General features: G+C 39.9%; 1 protein-coding gene across 1 annotated transcript; it reads left to right on the top strand.

Annotated features, from left to right (window-relative positions):
- Positions 1 to 1,482: 1,482 nt before the first annotated feature.
- On the top strand, positions 1,483 to 17,057 carry kcnv1 (potassium voltage-gated channel modifier subfamily V member 1). The gene is made up of 4 exons (XM_044357978.1): positions 1,483 to 1,714; positions 8,128 to 8,462; positions 10,689 to 11,350; positions 16,281 to 17,057. The coding sequence occupies exons 2-4, from the start codon at positions 8,155 to 8,157 to the stop codon at positions 16,805 to 16,807; spliced, it is 1,497 nt and encodes a 498-aa protein (XP_044213913.1). The 5' UTR covers positions 1,483 to 1,714; positions 8,128 to 8,154; the 3' UTR covers positions 16,808 to 17,057.
- Positions 17,058 to 17,366: the final 309 nt, after the last annotated feature.

The raw sequence follows: 17,366 nt of genomic DNA, 5'->3' as shown, positions 1-17,366 counted from the left end.
ACAACAGTATCTCAAGTGGTCCTTCAATATAATCTACAGCCTCTCTTATCAGTCCAGTCTAAACAAACTGGGAGACAGTCTGAGGGCATCTGGTGGACTGATGGAGCAACCCAGTCGCCAGGAGAAAACGTCGGCATTGAACGTTTCTGCAAACCACAGAAATGTTGAATATCTACGTTTCAACACATGAATTACGTATCATAACAACATTTCTACAAACATAGCATATTAACATTTCTACCCGTTGAATAATGATGTTTGATGGTGTGACGACGCTGTGGTTCAGGTTCAGGTCTGGTTAGGTTTAGACACAAAGACCACTTGGTTAGGGTTAGGTTTAGGGTTGAGATGATACGTTTTGTTGACATTTTCATATGATACATATTATTGAAATGTTAATATGCTATGTATTTCACGTTTTGAAACGTAGATATTCAACGTTTCTGTGGTTGCAGAAACGTACAGTGCCGACGTTTTATTCTGGCGACCAGGCTGAATGGAGGGACGCAGAGCCAGACTGGGACAGAACCATGACACATAAAGCTGTGTTCAAACAGAAAACAAAGCAAATTTTTGCATGAATTTCACCCATTAATTATGTAAATTCATCCCAAGAAGTATAATGTGCTAACTATATATTAGCTGTAATCTAGTTAACAATGAACCACTGATCATCTGTAGAAGTGTCTGTGACTGAACTCTTGTTCTTCCTGTTATTTCCCTTCTTCTTGTCTCCGTACATTTATGAAGCAGATTCATAAAACCCTGAGATATGTGCAGATTTTTCACTCAAGCTGACTGTTTTTTTCAACTTGCGTTAAGTGCGCTGCCTGTAATATTTATTTGGCATTCTGTCTGAACACAAGATGACATGATTTATAGTGCAAACATGCAATATAACAGGTACAGCAGGTCATTAACCTACACATACTGTTCATATTCTGATCCTTTACAGTCTCCCCTCATAATTAATCTCTATACCAGATTTCTGGCCCATAAATCCATTTTTCATTCATAAATACCTCATCAGTCATTAATAAATGGGTGATTCATCCTTAATGGAGTTTTCAGAGAGCAGAGAGAGAATATTCTTGTCTAAAACAGGAGGGTATAACATCATGATTTCAATTAATGTTATTGAATGTGACACATGTTTTTAAAATAAATATGGGAAAACTATGAACACTGTGTATCAGCTGCACAAAAAAGTTGATATATTTCTATTTTTGTGTGTTGTGGGTCACTTTAGGAAAAATGATAACATTTCTGGCTGAAGCGATGGTGTTTATATAATGGTGAATATTATATAAGGGTTAAATTTACAAACCAAACACCATTAAAAACATCAGCATAACAAGGTACAAGCATGATTATTCTGTGACAGATCAATTATTAACCCTCATACATGTCTCCTCCGTCGTTGCTGTGTCATTAATCACCTTCCATACCTGCCTGCACACTGTTTTAAAACCGCACCGCGAACCTCAGAGAGCAGAAAGGCTTCAGGAGCCGCTGAGATGTCTCCTCTCTGAGACAAAACTCGAGACTTTCTACTGTATATTAGGAGACAAAGTCACTTTCTTCTCCTGCTTTGCCATCATGTGATCATTTCCTGGAGACATTTAATTTGCACTGGACTTTATTTTGTACGAGAATTAGTGAAAATGTGGATTTATTGAACGAAGATGTTCGAGATTCTCTTCGGTTAAACCAGGTAAGAATCACCTTGTTACACCAACTGTCAGCTGTTTCTCTGTTTTTGAACGATAACCTGCGTTTATATTTTGCTAAAACACGTTTATTTGGTATAATCATTGCATATTACAATCATCAATCAACATGTTTTGCAAGATGTTGGCAGGAAAGTTTCGCTTTGTGTGTTGCCTCATACATTTTCTTATAATTTATCACATTTTAAAATAATATTTAATTAAATTTTTTACTATATTGTGTCCAGACAGGACTTTATAAATACTGAGGTCATTATTTCAACTTCTCTGAGTGCAGCCTCGCGTCTCTAACAAGATGTTTGACTGTAAATCTGATCCGGAAACTGCGAATCAACGGTTCAGTTATACTTTCTGCAGATTAGATCTGCCTGTAAGTGAGTTAAAAGAAGTCTCCACACTGCATGAGTTGGAACAATTCATTTTACCATTAATAACCAAACGTGCACAAATAATTGAAGATGGTGTTTGAGTCTGTGCCTCCAGTTTAGGGCTGTTACTAACAATTATATTTATTATCGATTAATCTGTCAGAAAATGTCTCGTTTCAGTCCACAACCCAAAGATATTCAGTTTACTGTCAAAAAGGACAAAAGAAACCAGAAAATATTAATATTTAAGAAGCTGGAATCATTGATATCTTTTCTTAACAATTACTAACAATTAATAGATTAAACTTTATCCAGTTTAAACTTTAATATGTTAATGGAATAATAACTTTAACATTACTCATAAGTTGCACAATAGAAAGTGAATTAGAAACAGCTAAAATGATGGCAAACGTTCAATCTCTAACTCTCAAAGTTTCCAATAAACTGAGAAATATTTCACAAGAAAAGAAAAGAAAAACTCTTAAAACAAAACTATGACACAAAATATCTGACTGGATGCGAAACTGAGACATGATTGTTGAGATCAGATTATGAGAATTTACGTCCAAAGTTGAAGAAAATCTTTTCTAAACATGAAACATCTTGCAGAGGACTGAGTCTGTTTGTCTCCCACCTTTAAAAAACATAATTTTGATGCTGTGTATTTAAATCCAATAAACTGTAACTGTGTTATTATAACACAAAGGTTATGTTTGGTGCCGCAAATGATTAAATGACATCATGAATGTGTCACAAAACCGAAGAAAAGGTTGCACATACATTGATATAAATTAATGACACACACACACACACACACACACACACATTTCCTCCAGCTGTGACCTTTTACACAAACATAATGTTCTATATATAATATTTATTTATTTGTAGTCTATTTTTAGGTCCTTGTTGCTTTTCATGTGTGTTTATAACAACGTGTATGTTTTATGTTAAAAGTCAACATGGATGCTGGTTATTAACACGTTAAGAAGCACTTAATAGTAAAAGAAATGTGCTGATTTTGAAAATGTGCATCCACTTTTTTATACACTTTGAGTAAAAACATATTTCATACAGTGTAATCTTTAGTATTGTGTGTAATTTTATAAAATTGAGTCATTTGTGATTAATTTCATCAGATTTCACTGATTCATTCTCAGCAGAAAAATCCAGTATTTTAAAGGTTTTTTAATTCTTACGCCTTTATGTACCTCAGGGAATTTGAGGTCCCAAGTCTCATTTTACTGGGGTGAACTTTTAGGGTATTTCACTTCATGTAAAATGTGTCTGAACTGACATCCTGACACATTAATAGAGAAAGAGAGACAGTAGAGTCAAGCAGGTATGACGTCTCAGTCCTTTGCCAAAAAATGAGTTTCAATTGGACTTAACTTGACATATTTCTGCCACACAGTAAAAACTTCAGGTCAGTGGTCAGATGTTCATTTTTGTTATTTCTATCTTATATCTACTGTATATTCTGTTATGATGTCAGATGTTATACATGGTCAAAGTTCCAAAACTTGGTATGAACATATGTAGAAATGCTGCCTACACGTCAGGTTGTTCGCACATGCTCACAAACGTCCGTCTGTTCTCTCCAGTCTTATATTCCGGATCTGATTCAGCTCTAACATGTATGGATGGATTTGACATTGGAATAAAGGAGAAAAAGAAGTGAAATCCTGCTACTATAGTTTGTTTACGTAGCCTCTGGAGCCGGAGGAAGCTTCCTGAAGCTGACCAATCAGAACAGAGTGGGCTCATCAGGAGGCGGGGCCTTAAAGAGACAGGAGCTAAAACAGCCTGTTTCAGTCAGAGGCTGAACTGAGGGGCTGCATAAAGGACCAGTATAAGATAAATAAGGAGTTTTTTTAACTGGAAATCATGCAAAGATATTCCAGTAGAGCCCTAGAATATAAATATAGAGCTGAAATGTGCAGAATATGTGTCCTTAAAGGTGTTCCTAAAGATAAAAAAGGAAAACAGAACAGGGATGAAGATTCTGGGAGGTTGAAACCGTTTTGCATTTTAACCTATATGCCTGCCTAAATAAAGGCTTTTAATATAATTTTGCTCCTAGCGCTCAGAGTAATCCATTTAAGTCCTTTATTGACATTCTGGCTCAGAGAGTAGAGCAGTTTATCTACTAATTGCAGGGTTGGCGGATCAATCTCATACTTCTCCTGTCTGTATGTTGATATGTTGACATCTTGTGTCCTTCAGCAAAAGACACTGAACCGCCATCACCTCACATGGTAGCTTACAGCCATTAGTGTGTGAGTGTTTGTGTGTGTGAAGCTCTTTGTCCATTAAAGGTACCCTGTGGAGTTTCTGACCTCTAGTAGCACTGCTTGACCTGGAAATGTGCAGAATATGTCCTCTTTAAAATGGATGTGACTGTCAGATTGCCTGTTTCGGAAAGTGTTTTGTTTTGATGTTGTAGACGTGTCCTTACAGAAGGCATTTGACCCACATCAACACTAACACACACTGTATCATATGGAATTGGGCCGTTTTCGTGATTAAATTATGTTCCTCACAGTGTTTATGTTGTGTGTCACTGTCACTTGCCGTAGAAGTGGTTTTGATGGATTTGTGCTACTGACAAGGAGATAACAGAGTCTCTCTTCAACCTGTTTCATGTTGTCTTCACTCTCAACAAACTACCGGCATCAGAAACACAAGCTGACCAATAACTTCTTGTTTTCCCTTGTGGTATCTCTGTAGCCCCAACGAGTATTTTCAGGTATTCTGGTTCACCAACCAGGACTCATCTGCATGTTGTAAGCAAATGAGCTTCACACATCAGAATCACACCCTGTAAACCCAGGAGGATTTGAGCTGCTGCATCTGTCATATGATTCAAATAATCAGATGCTTTCACACAGCGATGAGAAGCTCTGAGCTCCTGACAGCAGCTCACTGACCCTCAAACATTCACAACAACTTCAACGTCATCTCAGTTACATGTTGTCACTGCAGAGGAGCAAAAAAAAGCTTTATGTTTGTCTCCACTGCAGCTTGTTTTCTTCTGCGCATCATCCCATCTCTGTCTCTGCTCAAACATACTCTTGTAATACTCAGATTATAATATTCAGAATTAGCAGGATGTCAGTGTTGGTGTACTTTGTTGTGTCTTGTCTTGTTTGTAAGCTCAGTGTTTTGCTACAGTAGCCGAACTTCTGTCACCAGAGAAGAGCTCATGTATATCAGGGAACAACTTCTTCAGATTTGGTTCCCAACTTTCTCATCCCATCTGTTGAATTACTGAACATTTTGGTCAAAGGCACACTCACCGTGGATCACCGACTTCCTGTCTGACAGTAAAGTAGCACGTGAAGCTGGGGAAACACGTCTCTGACTACTGGACCACCAGCACCGGTTTCCCTCAAGGCTGCGTTCTTTCTCCTCTACTCTTCTCTCTGTATACAAACAGCTGCACCTCCAGTCATCAGTCCATCAAGCTCCTGGCAGACGGACCATCTGGTGTCCTGATGCAGCCAAAACAACTTGGAGAAGGAACGTAGCCCCACCCGCCCCCATCACCCTGTGTGACTCCCTGGAATCCTTCTGTTTCCTGGGAACCATCATCAGCCAGGACCTCAAGTAGGAGCAGAACACCAGCGGCCTCACCAAGAAGGCTCAGCAGAGGATGTACTTCCTGCATCAGCTGAAGATGTTCAACCTACCAAAGCCAATGATGGTGCACTTCTACACCACCATCATTGAGTCCATCCTCACCTCCTCCATCACCATCTGGTACACTGCCAAGGACAAGGACAGACTGCAGCGTATCATCCACTGTGCTGAGAAGGTGATCGGCTGCAACCTGCCATCCCTCCTGAACCTGCACGCCTCCAGGGCCTTGGTGCGGGCAGGAAAGATTGTGGCTGACCGCACAGCAAAAGAACAGTTTCTTCCCGACTGCAGCTGGCCTCATCACCAAGGACCGGGACCCCCACTGACTGTTAACCAGACCCCCACTGACACTGACTGTCATCCAGACCCTCACTGACACTGACTGCCATCCAGACCCTCACTGAGACTGACTGCCATCCAGACCCCCACTGACACTGACTGTTAACCAGACCCCCACTGACACTGACTGTTAACCAGACCCCCACTGTCACCACATGTACATTAACGCACATCTTGCACATATTCTGTATTGCGCATATCTATATACTTCATACTGTAAACCTTTGCACATACACACAATATTTTGCACATTCCTGAACAAAATTGCACAGCTCTATTTTTTTAAAACAGACATATCAAACTTATTCGTATAACACTTTTTTAAATATCTTCTATTGTTTATTTGTCACTTATGTTTCTTGTGTTTTGCCGTAATTGCCTGTCTCTGTCCTCACATTATGTTTGTTGTTATGCATCATCAGAACAAAGCAAAGTCCTTATATGTGAAAACTACCTGCTACTAACCTGTTCCTGATTCTGATGAATGATCACAGGAATAGTAGCATTAGATCTATTAATTAGATAAGCCAACTAAAATATTTAAAAGTGGAAGCAGCCAGAGCTCTGCTACAAGTAGGACACTGCCAGAAGCTTAATCTCTTTCATTTCTACTATACTGTATGTCTGCTCATTTTATGGATGTGTCTCTCAGCTTTGTTCTGTCTCTGTCTTCTCTCTTCTTTCTTTTTATTCTCCTTTGAGTCATTCTTGTTATAACTGAGGTCAAGTGAGGATATTCTGGTGAAAGCTCCTTCAAAAGTCCAGCAGATCCCCAACAACAACACAGGCTGGTCTCACTTGGTCATAGCTTTATTTTATTTCATTTTTTTCTCTTTACCTTCTTTTTGTGGATTTACCACACCCACATGCACACACATGTACAGATCATGAACATTGTAGTCCTTGAATGACTGTGTTCTTTGTGTCTTTCAAAAATTAAAAAAAACTTAAGTTCCAAAACAAATAACACAGCATTACAATACCACTACAGCTAGTTAGATAGATGGTCAGTTAGTTATTGTGTCATGCACATATGCGTGCCAGAGCCCACATGGACTCACAAGACACCAAAATACAGCTGAACAGCAGAACAAAACTTCTTCCGTTACATTGCAAACAAAGAACCTTGTCTTTTGTCTCAGGCTTTACAAATAAACAGAGATTTCCTTCCTGAAAAAAACTGCAAAACAGCTCAAGTTTCTTTCAGTTATTCATCCAGAAAAAAAGCAGTAATTAAGGACATTTTATTATTCACATAATGAGTAATAAAACATACAATGGACTTCATTTTCAGCTAAATCACACAGCAAACAAAGTCTTTTCTCTTCATGAGGACATTAAACCTGCCTGTTTCTGTAGCTGATGGTACCTGAACGTAACTGTGAACACAGAGATCTTTGACTTTGGATAAATTCTGCTTCACATGAGGCTCCGCAATGTTTTTCATTAGACAATATGTTCTTAATTTAGGTTTGTACTGAACATCAACAGACCATCTTTCTTTGTACACCAGGAACAGTTTGTGTCAACGTCATGAATATTACACTGTTACCTGAAATATGAGAGTGAACAAGTGTGAACAACACATGGGAAAACCTGAGCAACAACCTTAGCAACCAAGGCTACAGAACGGACGGCTGTTTATGGGCATGATGTGCTGATATCAAGTCATCAGCAAGGTCGAAAAAAAATGTTGTAAATGAAGCGTTGAGAGCAGTTTGAATCCCTGACTCTTGTCTTGCAGGCAGCATTTCTACATATGTTGACCTCAAGTTTTGGAACTTTGACCATGTTTAACATCCGACATCAGAACAGGATATAAATAACAGAAAACCACAAAAAGCATGATATGTCCTCTTTGAGGTTTCCTGGACTTATTGTATGTGAAACTGAGTGAGCAGTTGGCCAGAACAACTTTATAAGATTGTAAAATGTGGAGCTGTGTGTTGTAGAATGAATCCTCCTGCTTCCTAGTGGCCAAAAATCAATTAATTAGTGTGAAAGAATAACTTAAAGTGCTCTGTCTGTTACTGTCACCTCTCCTCCAGCTCCTCCAGCTCCTCCCTCCTCCCGCCATGAGCCTCTCCTCCAGCTCGGTGGCGGGGGCGGAGCTCTACAGCTTCAGCGAGTCTCCGGTGTCTCTGGACTCCAGTGTTTTCTTCTGTGAGACGACGGCGTCCTGCGTCAAAGACTCGCTCGAGTTCTTCATCATCAACGTGGGTGGAAGTCGCTACTTGCTGTCCCAGGAGCTGCTGGCGTCCCACCCGGAGACCCGGCTGGGAAAACTGGCCTGCTGCAGCCGCGACTCGGCACTGGAGCTCTGCGATGATGCAGACTTCCTGGAGAACGAGTTTTTCTTTGACCGCAACTCACAGACCTTCCAGTAGGTGGCACCATTTTCTCCTCCCTTATTTAAAACATGCAAATAACACATAACTTAAAGTCCCCCCCTCAAGTCAAAAACACGTTTTTCCTTCTTGTTCCTTCAGTTGGATGTTGTTCTCTTCTCTCTGCAGAGTTTGTTTTCACATTCATCCGCTGAAGGAGGAAAGTTTCACCTTAAATCTCAGTTTAACACGTGAACCAACGAGCAGGATTTGTTACATCAGAACTAGTTTGGAGCCAATCATAGTCCAGTATGCAACTTACACAACGTTGAAACCTCCAGTGCACAAACAATAGTGAAGTAGGAGACATCTTGTGTCCAGCAGTTTAACTTTTGTAATGAACAAATATTTACATATTCAGAGATTCTGAATTCAGGAGAAGGAGGAGATGTAATTTCAAGGATTGTAAACTAAGTAAATAAACATTTTTGTTCAGAGTTCTTTTGTATGTCTGTAAACATGCCTGGGGGGGATCTTTAATGTAATTTAATGGGAAAAAAAATCATTTCTACAGTCAGAAGTTCCTGCTAATGGCCAGGGAAAGCTTGAGTGAGTGTGCGCATCCAGGCAAAGTATTCAGGCAAGACAAAAGAAAAAAAAACATTGCAGCATACAAAGGAGTGAGGTCTGCACACTGTTAAGCCCCCAATAAATAAAGAGAATAAAAATATTTATTGGGAGCTTAACAGTGTGCAGACCTCACTCCTTTGTACCCTGCAGGGAATGTTTGAAACCAGCTCGACTGTATATGAAGTGTTGTCCAACCATGTCTGAAGTGTTTTTAGCAGCCGCACTGTAAAAAGCCTCATACAGAGGACGAAGACGTGAACACTGAGCACACTTTCACACAGTTAGTTATTGAAATGAAAGCATGTGAGAAGTTTAGAGGGAAAAATCACTATTTGGTGGAGCTGTTAACAACTCATAGACATGTGAAATGTGACCCCGACTACACACTGCTTTTTGTAAGACGTCAAAAGACAAAAAGGTTGGAAACCACTGGTTTCATCTTTAACAATGTGTTGTATTTTAAACGCTTGTTATATTATCCATTGTGTCAAATCTTCATCTGAAAAGCAACTAAAGCTGTTAAATAAATGTAGTGGAGTGGAGGTATAAAGTAGCATCACATGGAAATACTCCAGTAAAGAACAGCTGCACGTTGCATCTCTGAAAACAACAAGACACGTCTGAACTGTGACTCCTCTGGTGTGTTTCTGCCTCGAGTCAAACATTTGCATGAATGAGAAGCAACACCTGATGTTAAAACCGGAGGTCGTCTTCACAGGTCTGCTGTCAGCTCTCGTTAACTGATGACGTTCACTGTTTTGCTCTGGTGCCCTTTAAAGTGTGATTCCACTCAGCTCTCACCTCAAAAATAAACTGTAAACTGTGAGATCAGCTGAGAAGAAATCCTGTTGTGATTCTCTCACTTTCTCTGTCTTTGTTTTCGTATATTTTAAATGAAGAATCTCTGGATTAAAACCAAAATCTCCACCTGACATTATATATATATATATATTATATATTATATACTTGCATGCTAAAATGCCAAATGTGAAACATGTGATACTGTAAAAGCAGAGAAGTGGAGTTTTGGCCGCCATTGGCCCTGTGTAGGCAGATCGCTCCGTCTTGATGATTTAATGTAGATATATGAAAGTAAAACTGATTTCATGGAGCAGAGCAGAACAAAAAGCCGGACTACATTTAGATGATAACCTTTATTTTTATGATATTTGATATTTTCAACCGTTTCTACAGTACTGAGGTGTTACACGGTGATGGTAGCTTCTATACTTCTGCCTACAACTTGGATTCGTCGTAATTTCTGCAAAGAAGTTAATCACCGCCAAGAGAAGCTAGTTAGCATTAGTGCTAGCTCGGTTACCTCTGTCAATCACATGACTCTCATCTTCAATGTCGAAGCGGTTCCTCAAGTCTTTCCTGACTCGTCTGTAGCTTTTTTTTTGAAGCTACTTCTTGTTGTTCCACTTTTAAATGTGTTCTTGTTTCACAAACTGAAAACCTGATAATGAAAACAATGAGTTCTTATTGTAATCAATGAAACAAAAGAACAGAGAGATACAGCAGAGTTTCTTCTTGTAAACTACGATCTTTGACTGTTTTGTGTCACTTTTTGATAACAATGCAGTTTTTCCATAAACTCCTACTTCTTCTGCTGACAGGATTCTCCCTCTCTGTCTGTATTTCTGCTGCAGATATGTGATGAACTTCTACCGGACGGGTCACCTGCACGTCAGGGAGGAGCTGTGTGAGATCTCCTTCTTGCAGGAGATCGAGTACTGGGGCATCGACGAGGTTCGTATCAGCCCCTGCTGCCGCGAGCGTTACTACCGCCACAAGGAGCAGAAGGAAACTCTCGACGTACAGCGAGAGTTCGAGGCCGAAGACACTGATGAGGACTTTGTTGGCGCCGCTTGCCCGGCTTTCCGTCGGCGCCTGTGGGACCTTCTGGAGAAACCGGAATCATCACGCGCCGCTCGCACGTTTGGCTCGCTCTCGATCTTCTTCGTCGTGGTGTCGGTTATCAACATGGTGCTCATCTCGCTGGACTTAGGGGAGGATTTTGAAGTGAGCGGTCTCGGTGCCCCGCTGCTGTTTGACGCCCTGGAGTACGTGTGCGTGGTGTGGTTCACCGGCGAGCTGGTCCTTCGGTTTCTCTGCGTGAGGGATAAGTGTCGGTTCAGTCGGAGCATTCCCAACGTGATCGACCTGCTGGCCATCCTGCCGTTCTACGTGACGCTGACGGTGGAGAACCTCCACGGAGGAACCACCGAGCTGGAGAACATGGGCCGCGTGGTGCAGGTCCTCCGACTCCTCAGGTCCCTCCGCATGCTGAAGCTGGGACGACACTCGACAGGTAAACAGCTGATGATGCTGTTGAAACGCATCTCTGTTCAAATCTGCATCAGTTAGTGTTGATTATTGGGAGATAAAATCATGAGTTTCTTCTGATCCTGTTGCTGCCAATATGTCTCCTTGAAGGAAAACTATGGTTTCATAGAATTTGGGGCTTATTTTTATAGTTTTGTTCATCATTTCTATTGATTATGAACAAAGCAATGTGTGCAACAGGAGCCTGAGACCCTAAAAGACCCCAGAATACTTGCAGCAAATACTTTGTGGTACTTCGATTACTTCTGTTTGGCAATATGCACTAAAGCACAATATAAACTGAAGGACATTTATTTTGAGTTTTTATTTATACCATACTGTTAGCATTTTAAATATTCTTAGATGCTTTTAGGCTTAAATATTCTTAAACGGGGTGTATCATGCAAATTTCAAGGTTCATATTTTATTCTAGAATATTTTTCCATGATTCTTGTTTAAACTTGAGGTGAACGTGTGTAAAAATGCTCCCTGTAAGACAAAGCCCGGGTTATTTGCATGTTTTTCTCACCTTTTCCCACGAGATGACACCTGCTTATCGTGTTTGCAGCTCCTTCTGTGATCTTTGTTGCTGATGTTGTTCACGTCGTCCACTCGGATCTGATTCAGCTCCAACATGTACGGATGGATTTGAGAAGTTGACATTTGGAGTAAAGAAGGAGAAATAAAGAATGAAATCCTGCTACTATAGTTTGTTTATGTAGCCTCCAGAGCTGGAGGAAGCTTCCTGAAAGCTGACCAATCAGAATAGAGTGGGCTCATCAGGAGGCGGGGCCTTAAAGAGACAGGAGCTAAAACAGCCTGTTTCATACAGAGGCTGAACTGAGGGGCTGCATAAAGGACCAGTAGAAGATAAATAAGGAGTTTTTAACTGGAAATCATGCAAAGTTATTCCAGTAGAGCCCCAGAATATAAATATAGAGGCTGGAAATATGCAGAATATGTCCCCTAAAGTGTCACAGCTTCATCCTCAAAGTCTTTTCTCTTGTAGAAGTGAAGTATAAATCTAAACTTTGTGCTGTTTGTCAAACAGCAGAAACAGCAACTGACAAAAAATTTTTGCCACAAGGTCCATTTAGTGGCTGTTCTGGAGCTGTTGATCACATCACATGTACCTCATCAGTAGATCTTACATCTATGAGCAAACTCAGCTGATAACCGAGGTTCTTCGAGCATTTTAGAGAAATAAGACCAACGAAGAAGACGATAGGAGTATTTTCAAGATAGATGACAAAAAGTTGTAATAAAAACTCCAAACAGCTGAAGGAGTCGGTCATGTGTTTTCAGCCTGTCAGAGGATTTCACGTACATGATGTGAGAGAGAAAAAGGAAATTGTAATTTTCCGCGGTGGGAAGCTGCTGCTGTGAGATTACAGCCGGGAGGTTTTCTGAGGACGACAAAGACGGGAAGAAAAAAAAATTCGATTCATATTTTGGCAAATTCCTTCAGGAGACGGAGGATGTGTGTGTGTGTGTGTGTGTGTGTGATTATATGTGCGTGAGCGTATTTGTCAGACTGGGACTGTGTGAGGGCTTTGATGTGGGTGATTTTGGGAAGGATGATGATCCCTGGACTCAACTCATGAATAATAAAAGAGAACATGGGGGGGGGGGGGGGGGGGGGGGGGGGTGATGGAGAGCGACAGAAAGAGGAAAAGGGAAAGAAAGGCAAATATTGAAGTAGGAGAAAAAAAATAGAGTGAAATGAAAAACAAATATAAGTGTTGTAAGTGTTTACAGTGAAGCTCGTTAATTAACGTTCTGTGTTTCTTTAATCTTTCACCTCCTTTTTAATTTGGACAAATTATAACTGGAACAAAATGTAAAACATTTACAGATGTTAAAATGATGAAAAACAAACTTGTAGCAGCCAAACTCCCTCAAAAACACACATTTATTATAAATATTCATGCAAACATGACGTCAGATTTATCAGATTTTGAAAACCACGTTTAAGGATTCTTCATTATTTCTGCATCATCCTTCGATTAACAGAATTTCCCTCAAACATTTACTCCAGTTCTGTACTTAAGTATAATTTTGAGGTACTTGTACTTTACTGGAGTATTTCCATGTGATGCTACTTTATACTTTCTACTCCACTACATTTATTTGACAGCTTTAGTTACTTTTCAGATGAAGATTTGACACAATGGATAATATAACAAGCTTTTAAAATACAACACATTGTTAAAGATGAAACCAGTGGTTTCCAACCTTTTTGGCTTTTGACGTCTTACAAAAAGCAGTGTGTAGTCGGGGTCACATTTCACATGTCTATGAGTTGTTAACAGCTCCACCAAATAGTGATTTTTCCCTCTAAACTTCTCACATGCTTTCATTTCAATAAATGTTCAAATGATCCAATATTTCAGCAAAAATCAAAGATTAGAGAAAAAGTCCAAAAACTGAAAAGAGAAATATCAGATATCTGTTTGTCTCTCGTTACTGTAATCATTCCTCCTGTTCAAGAATCCTTCATAACGTCACCACACTGTTAAAACGGCCATAAATTTTAAGCTTGGGGTTCATTTTTTTCCTGCAAAACGCAGAATTTAAACACCATATTTTAAGGACATCATGTGCCAAACATACAGGGATGTTTTCAAGCATATAGTGTGTCTTGTTCTGTTCCGAATAAATGAATGAGTTGGTTGTTAGTTTGTTAACTTGTTAGTTCAGTTTTTTCGTTCCACACAGAAGCGAAAATCTATCACTAAAAGTCAGGTGAGAACGTTCTCTCCTCTCATTGGTCAGATGTGTCTGCAGCAGGAGCCAGAACGTAAATACATCTCGATGTCTTTCAAGATTGATTCAAGATTTTTTTGTTTTTCGATTGTTTTTCCTTGAAAAATGCAGGATTTTAGGATATCGTGTGCACAAAATATAAGAATTAAGAATGTACTTCAGTTGTGATGTTGTTGATCAGCAGTGATCAAACCCTGAGTCAGGTTTCCCATCATGCCCAGAGCTTCTAGTCAGTAAAGAGCAACTGTGGACACCAATCATTGATCATTGATCATCTTGTTTGAGACCGTTACTGCTCTCAGGAACAAACAGATGGTTTTTATTGATCAGGAAATTCAACTAAGAAGCAGAGAAAAATCCATTTTTTCTGTTGACTCTGTTGTGAAAATTGAGTGAAAACAATCTGCAGGAGTTAATTTGCTTTGATTCAGTGTTTTAAATCTTTATAAATGTAAAAAAAGCAGCAGGAAACCTTTTATGAGCTCATTTCAAATCCTCCTTAAACTCTGCAGCAAAGCTCATTTCCTCTTCTCTCGGAGGAGAACAGAGACATGACAAGTCATTCTGGGGTGTGAACGTCGCCCCTGCGAGCAGCTCACATGTGGGTATATTTATAAATTTCCTCGTTATATTTCTTCCTCGCCGAGCAGCGTCAGACCTCTAGACTCGCTCGGCTGTTCAGACCGTAGAGAAATGAAGAGACGATGATCTGTCGCCGTCGCTCACACACGACCGGAGAGAAATAACAAGTTTCATTATGAAACTGTACACAAAGACCTGCTGCTGGGAAAGAAAACACTTTGCTGTTTGTTGTTCAGCAATAATTTGAAGTTATGAATCAATGAAAGACTTTAATTTAATAACTAATTATACGGTTTGAGTTACTCAAACATTTCAGACAACAAAAAAACTCATTTTGAAATTAAGTTTTTCTCCGACAGCAGTGTGAATGAACCCAAAATTAATATCTGAAGAAACATGTGATAAACTCATTATTTACACTATTGATTATTGATCCAAATCTATTTCTCTTTAGGCTGCATTTAAACACATTGTTTGCTCTATTTAAAGCACTTCACACTTATAATCTGCATCATCATTTATAATAAAACTAATAATAATGATAATAAAACAAATTAAACAGACAATAAAAGGCTAATAATGAATAAAATATAATAATAAAATGATAAAATACATCGAGAGATCATAAAACCGATAATAAAATCAATATGAACGTGTTTGAAATAGTGAGTTTTTTTAAAGTGACGTCCAGTATCTATATTATCACACTATTTAGTGCCAGAAAAAGATTTAGTATGTTGCAATACATATTATATCAAATGCATCATGATAAAAATACCAGGATGTTTTACTGCATCCAGTCACAGTTTGCAGTGTGAAAGCCAGCGAGCGTTTCTGCTACTCTTACCCACAATCCTCTGCACCGCCGAGAGACCACAGACCAGTGGAAGCGTTAAAGGCACAATCTAATATAATCGTTTTAATAATATGATTTAACCCATAAGAACCCATGCTGACACAGGTGTCACCAACCCTTTCAATGTTCTGGAAAATTCCTTCTACAGCTTTTATCCTTGATTTGAACTCATGAAGTCCCTAAAGTGACATCTACTGAACATCCTGCTGCAGTCATGTGACAATGTGTGACATCACTTCCAAAATGGTGGTGTGCCTGGTCAGCAAATGTGACAGAACTAGCTCATTAAAAAAAAGAAGAGCTACCTTTTTTTTGTTACTAAAGGAAGGTTTCAACCCATTTAACAATTCTGATGCTTTAATAAGACGTCCTGTATTACATTTAACCTGTTCTGACCACATTTCTTCAACAAACTGATATAAAACAAGTTATGACATATATGTTACATTACAGAAGGTAGAATTTCAAAATAAAATTCAGAAATGTTTTATATTCCCCATAATTTTCCTTTAAAGGGGAAATGGGTTCTTATGTGATAATAATATAATCTGAAGTACTGCTGGTGCCCCCTAAAGGCTCATCAGAGCCAGAATATCTGATATATAATCAATCCTGATGATACCAAACAAAATATAAATGTAAAGTTTGTCCTGAGTTGATGAGTCAGTTCGTTAAGTGATGAAAACATTCGTCTGTCTTTGTGTCTGTTCAGGCCTCAAGTCTCTGGGTATGACCATCGCTCAGTGCTACCAGGAAGTCGGCCTCCTGCTCCTCTTCCTCAGCGTCGGCATCTCCATCTTCGCCACCGTGGTGTTCGCTCTGGAGCACGACTTTCCCGGCTCCACCTTCACCAGCGTGCCGGCCTCTTGGTGGTGGGCGACCACCTCCATGACCACCGTCGGCTACGGCGACATCCGGCCCGACACGGCGGTGGGGAAGGTTCTGGCCTTCCTCTGCATCCTGTCCGGCATCCTGATCCTGGCGCTCCCCATCGCCATCATCAACGAACGCTTCTCCGCCTGCTACTTCACCCTGAAGATGAAGGAGGCGGCGATCCGGCACGGCGAGATGCTGAAGAGGTTGGCTCGAGGCTTGGTGGTGGAGGCGGGCGAGGGAGGCGCGGCGGGAGGCGTGAACCTGAGGGACGCCTACGCCAGGAGCATGTTGGAGATGTTGAGGCTGCAGGGACGCGAGAGGGCGAGCACGCGGAGCAGCGGAGGAGAGGAGCTGTGGATGTAGAACAGTTCAGGGCAAACAGAGACAAGACTGCAAAGACGTGACGGTCCTGACCTTTGACCCCTCAGGAGGAACTGTGTGGTTAAAACACCTGAAAGTTGACATTTCTTACCTGAAATTATTGAAAAGGTGTAAATAGGTCTTATCTTAAGAAATGTGTCAGAACAATGACCCTCTGAACAAAGCTGCAACAATTAGTCGATTGATCAATTAGTATTTTGATAATTAATTAATTGATCAAGCAAAACTCTTCACAAACATTCTGGTTTCAGCTTCTCAAATGTGATAATTTGTTTTATATCATTATAAACATAAATATCTTTGGTTTTTTGTCGGACAAAACATCACATTCGAAGCTGTTTTCAGGTGTTTTATAGACTGAATGATTACCGTATTGGCTCTAATACGATGACCACTCACTTTTCAGACACCTACTTTTGGAAAAATACTATTAATACTGATACCAGAACTCTTTTTTTTTCTTGAATCAAATCAAATATATAAATATCTTGACCTTGAACATAAAGGAACGCCACCTTAAAAAATGTAATTTATCCCCCTA

The sequence above is a fragment of the Thunnus albacares genome, chromosome 8, assembly GCF_914725855.1.
Source record: "Thunnus albacares chromosome 8, fThuAlb1.1, whole genome shotgun sequence".
Classification (NCBI taxonomy): Eukaryota; Metazoa; Chordata; class Actinopteri; order Scombriformes; family Scombridae; genus Thunnus; species Thunnus albacares.
Note: the sequence above shows the minus strand (reverse complement) of the source record. Positions and strands in the feature narration are given on the sequence as shown.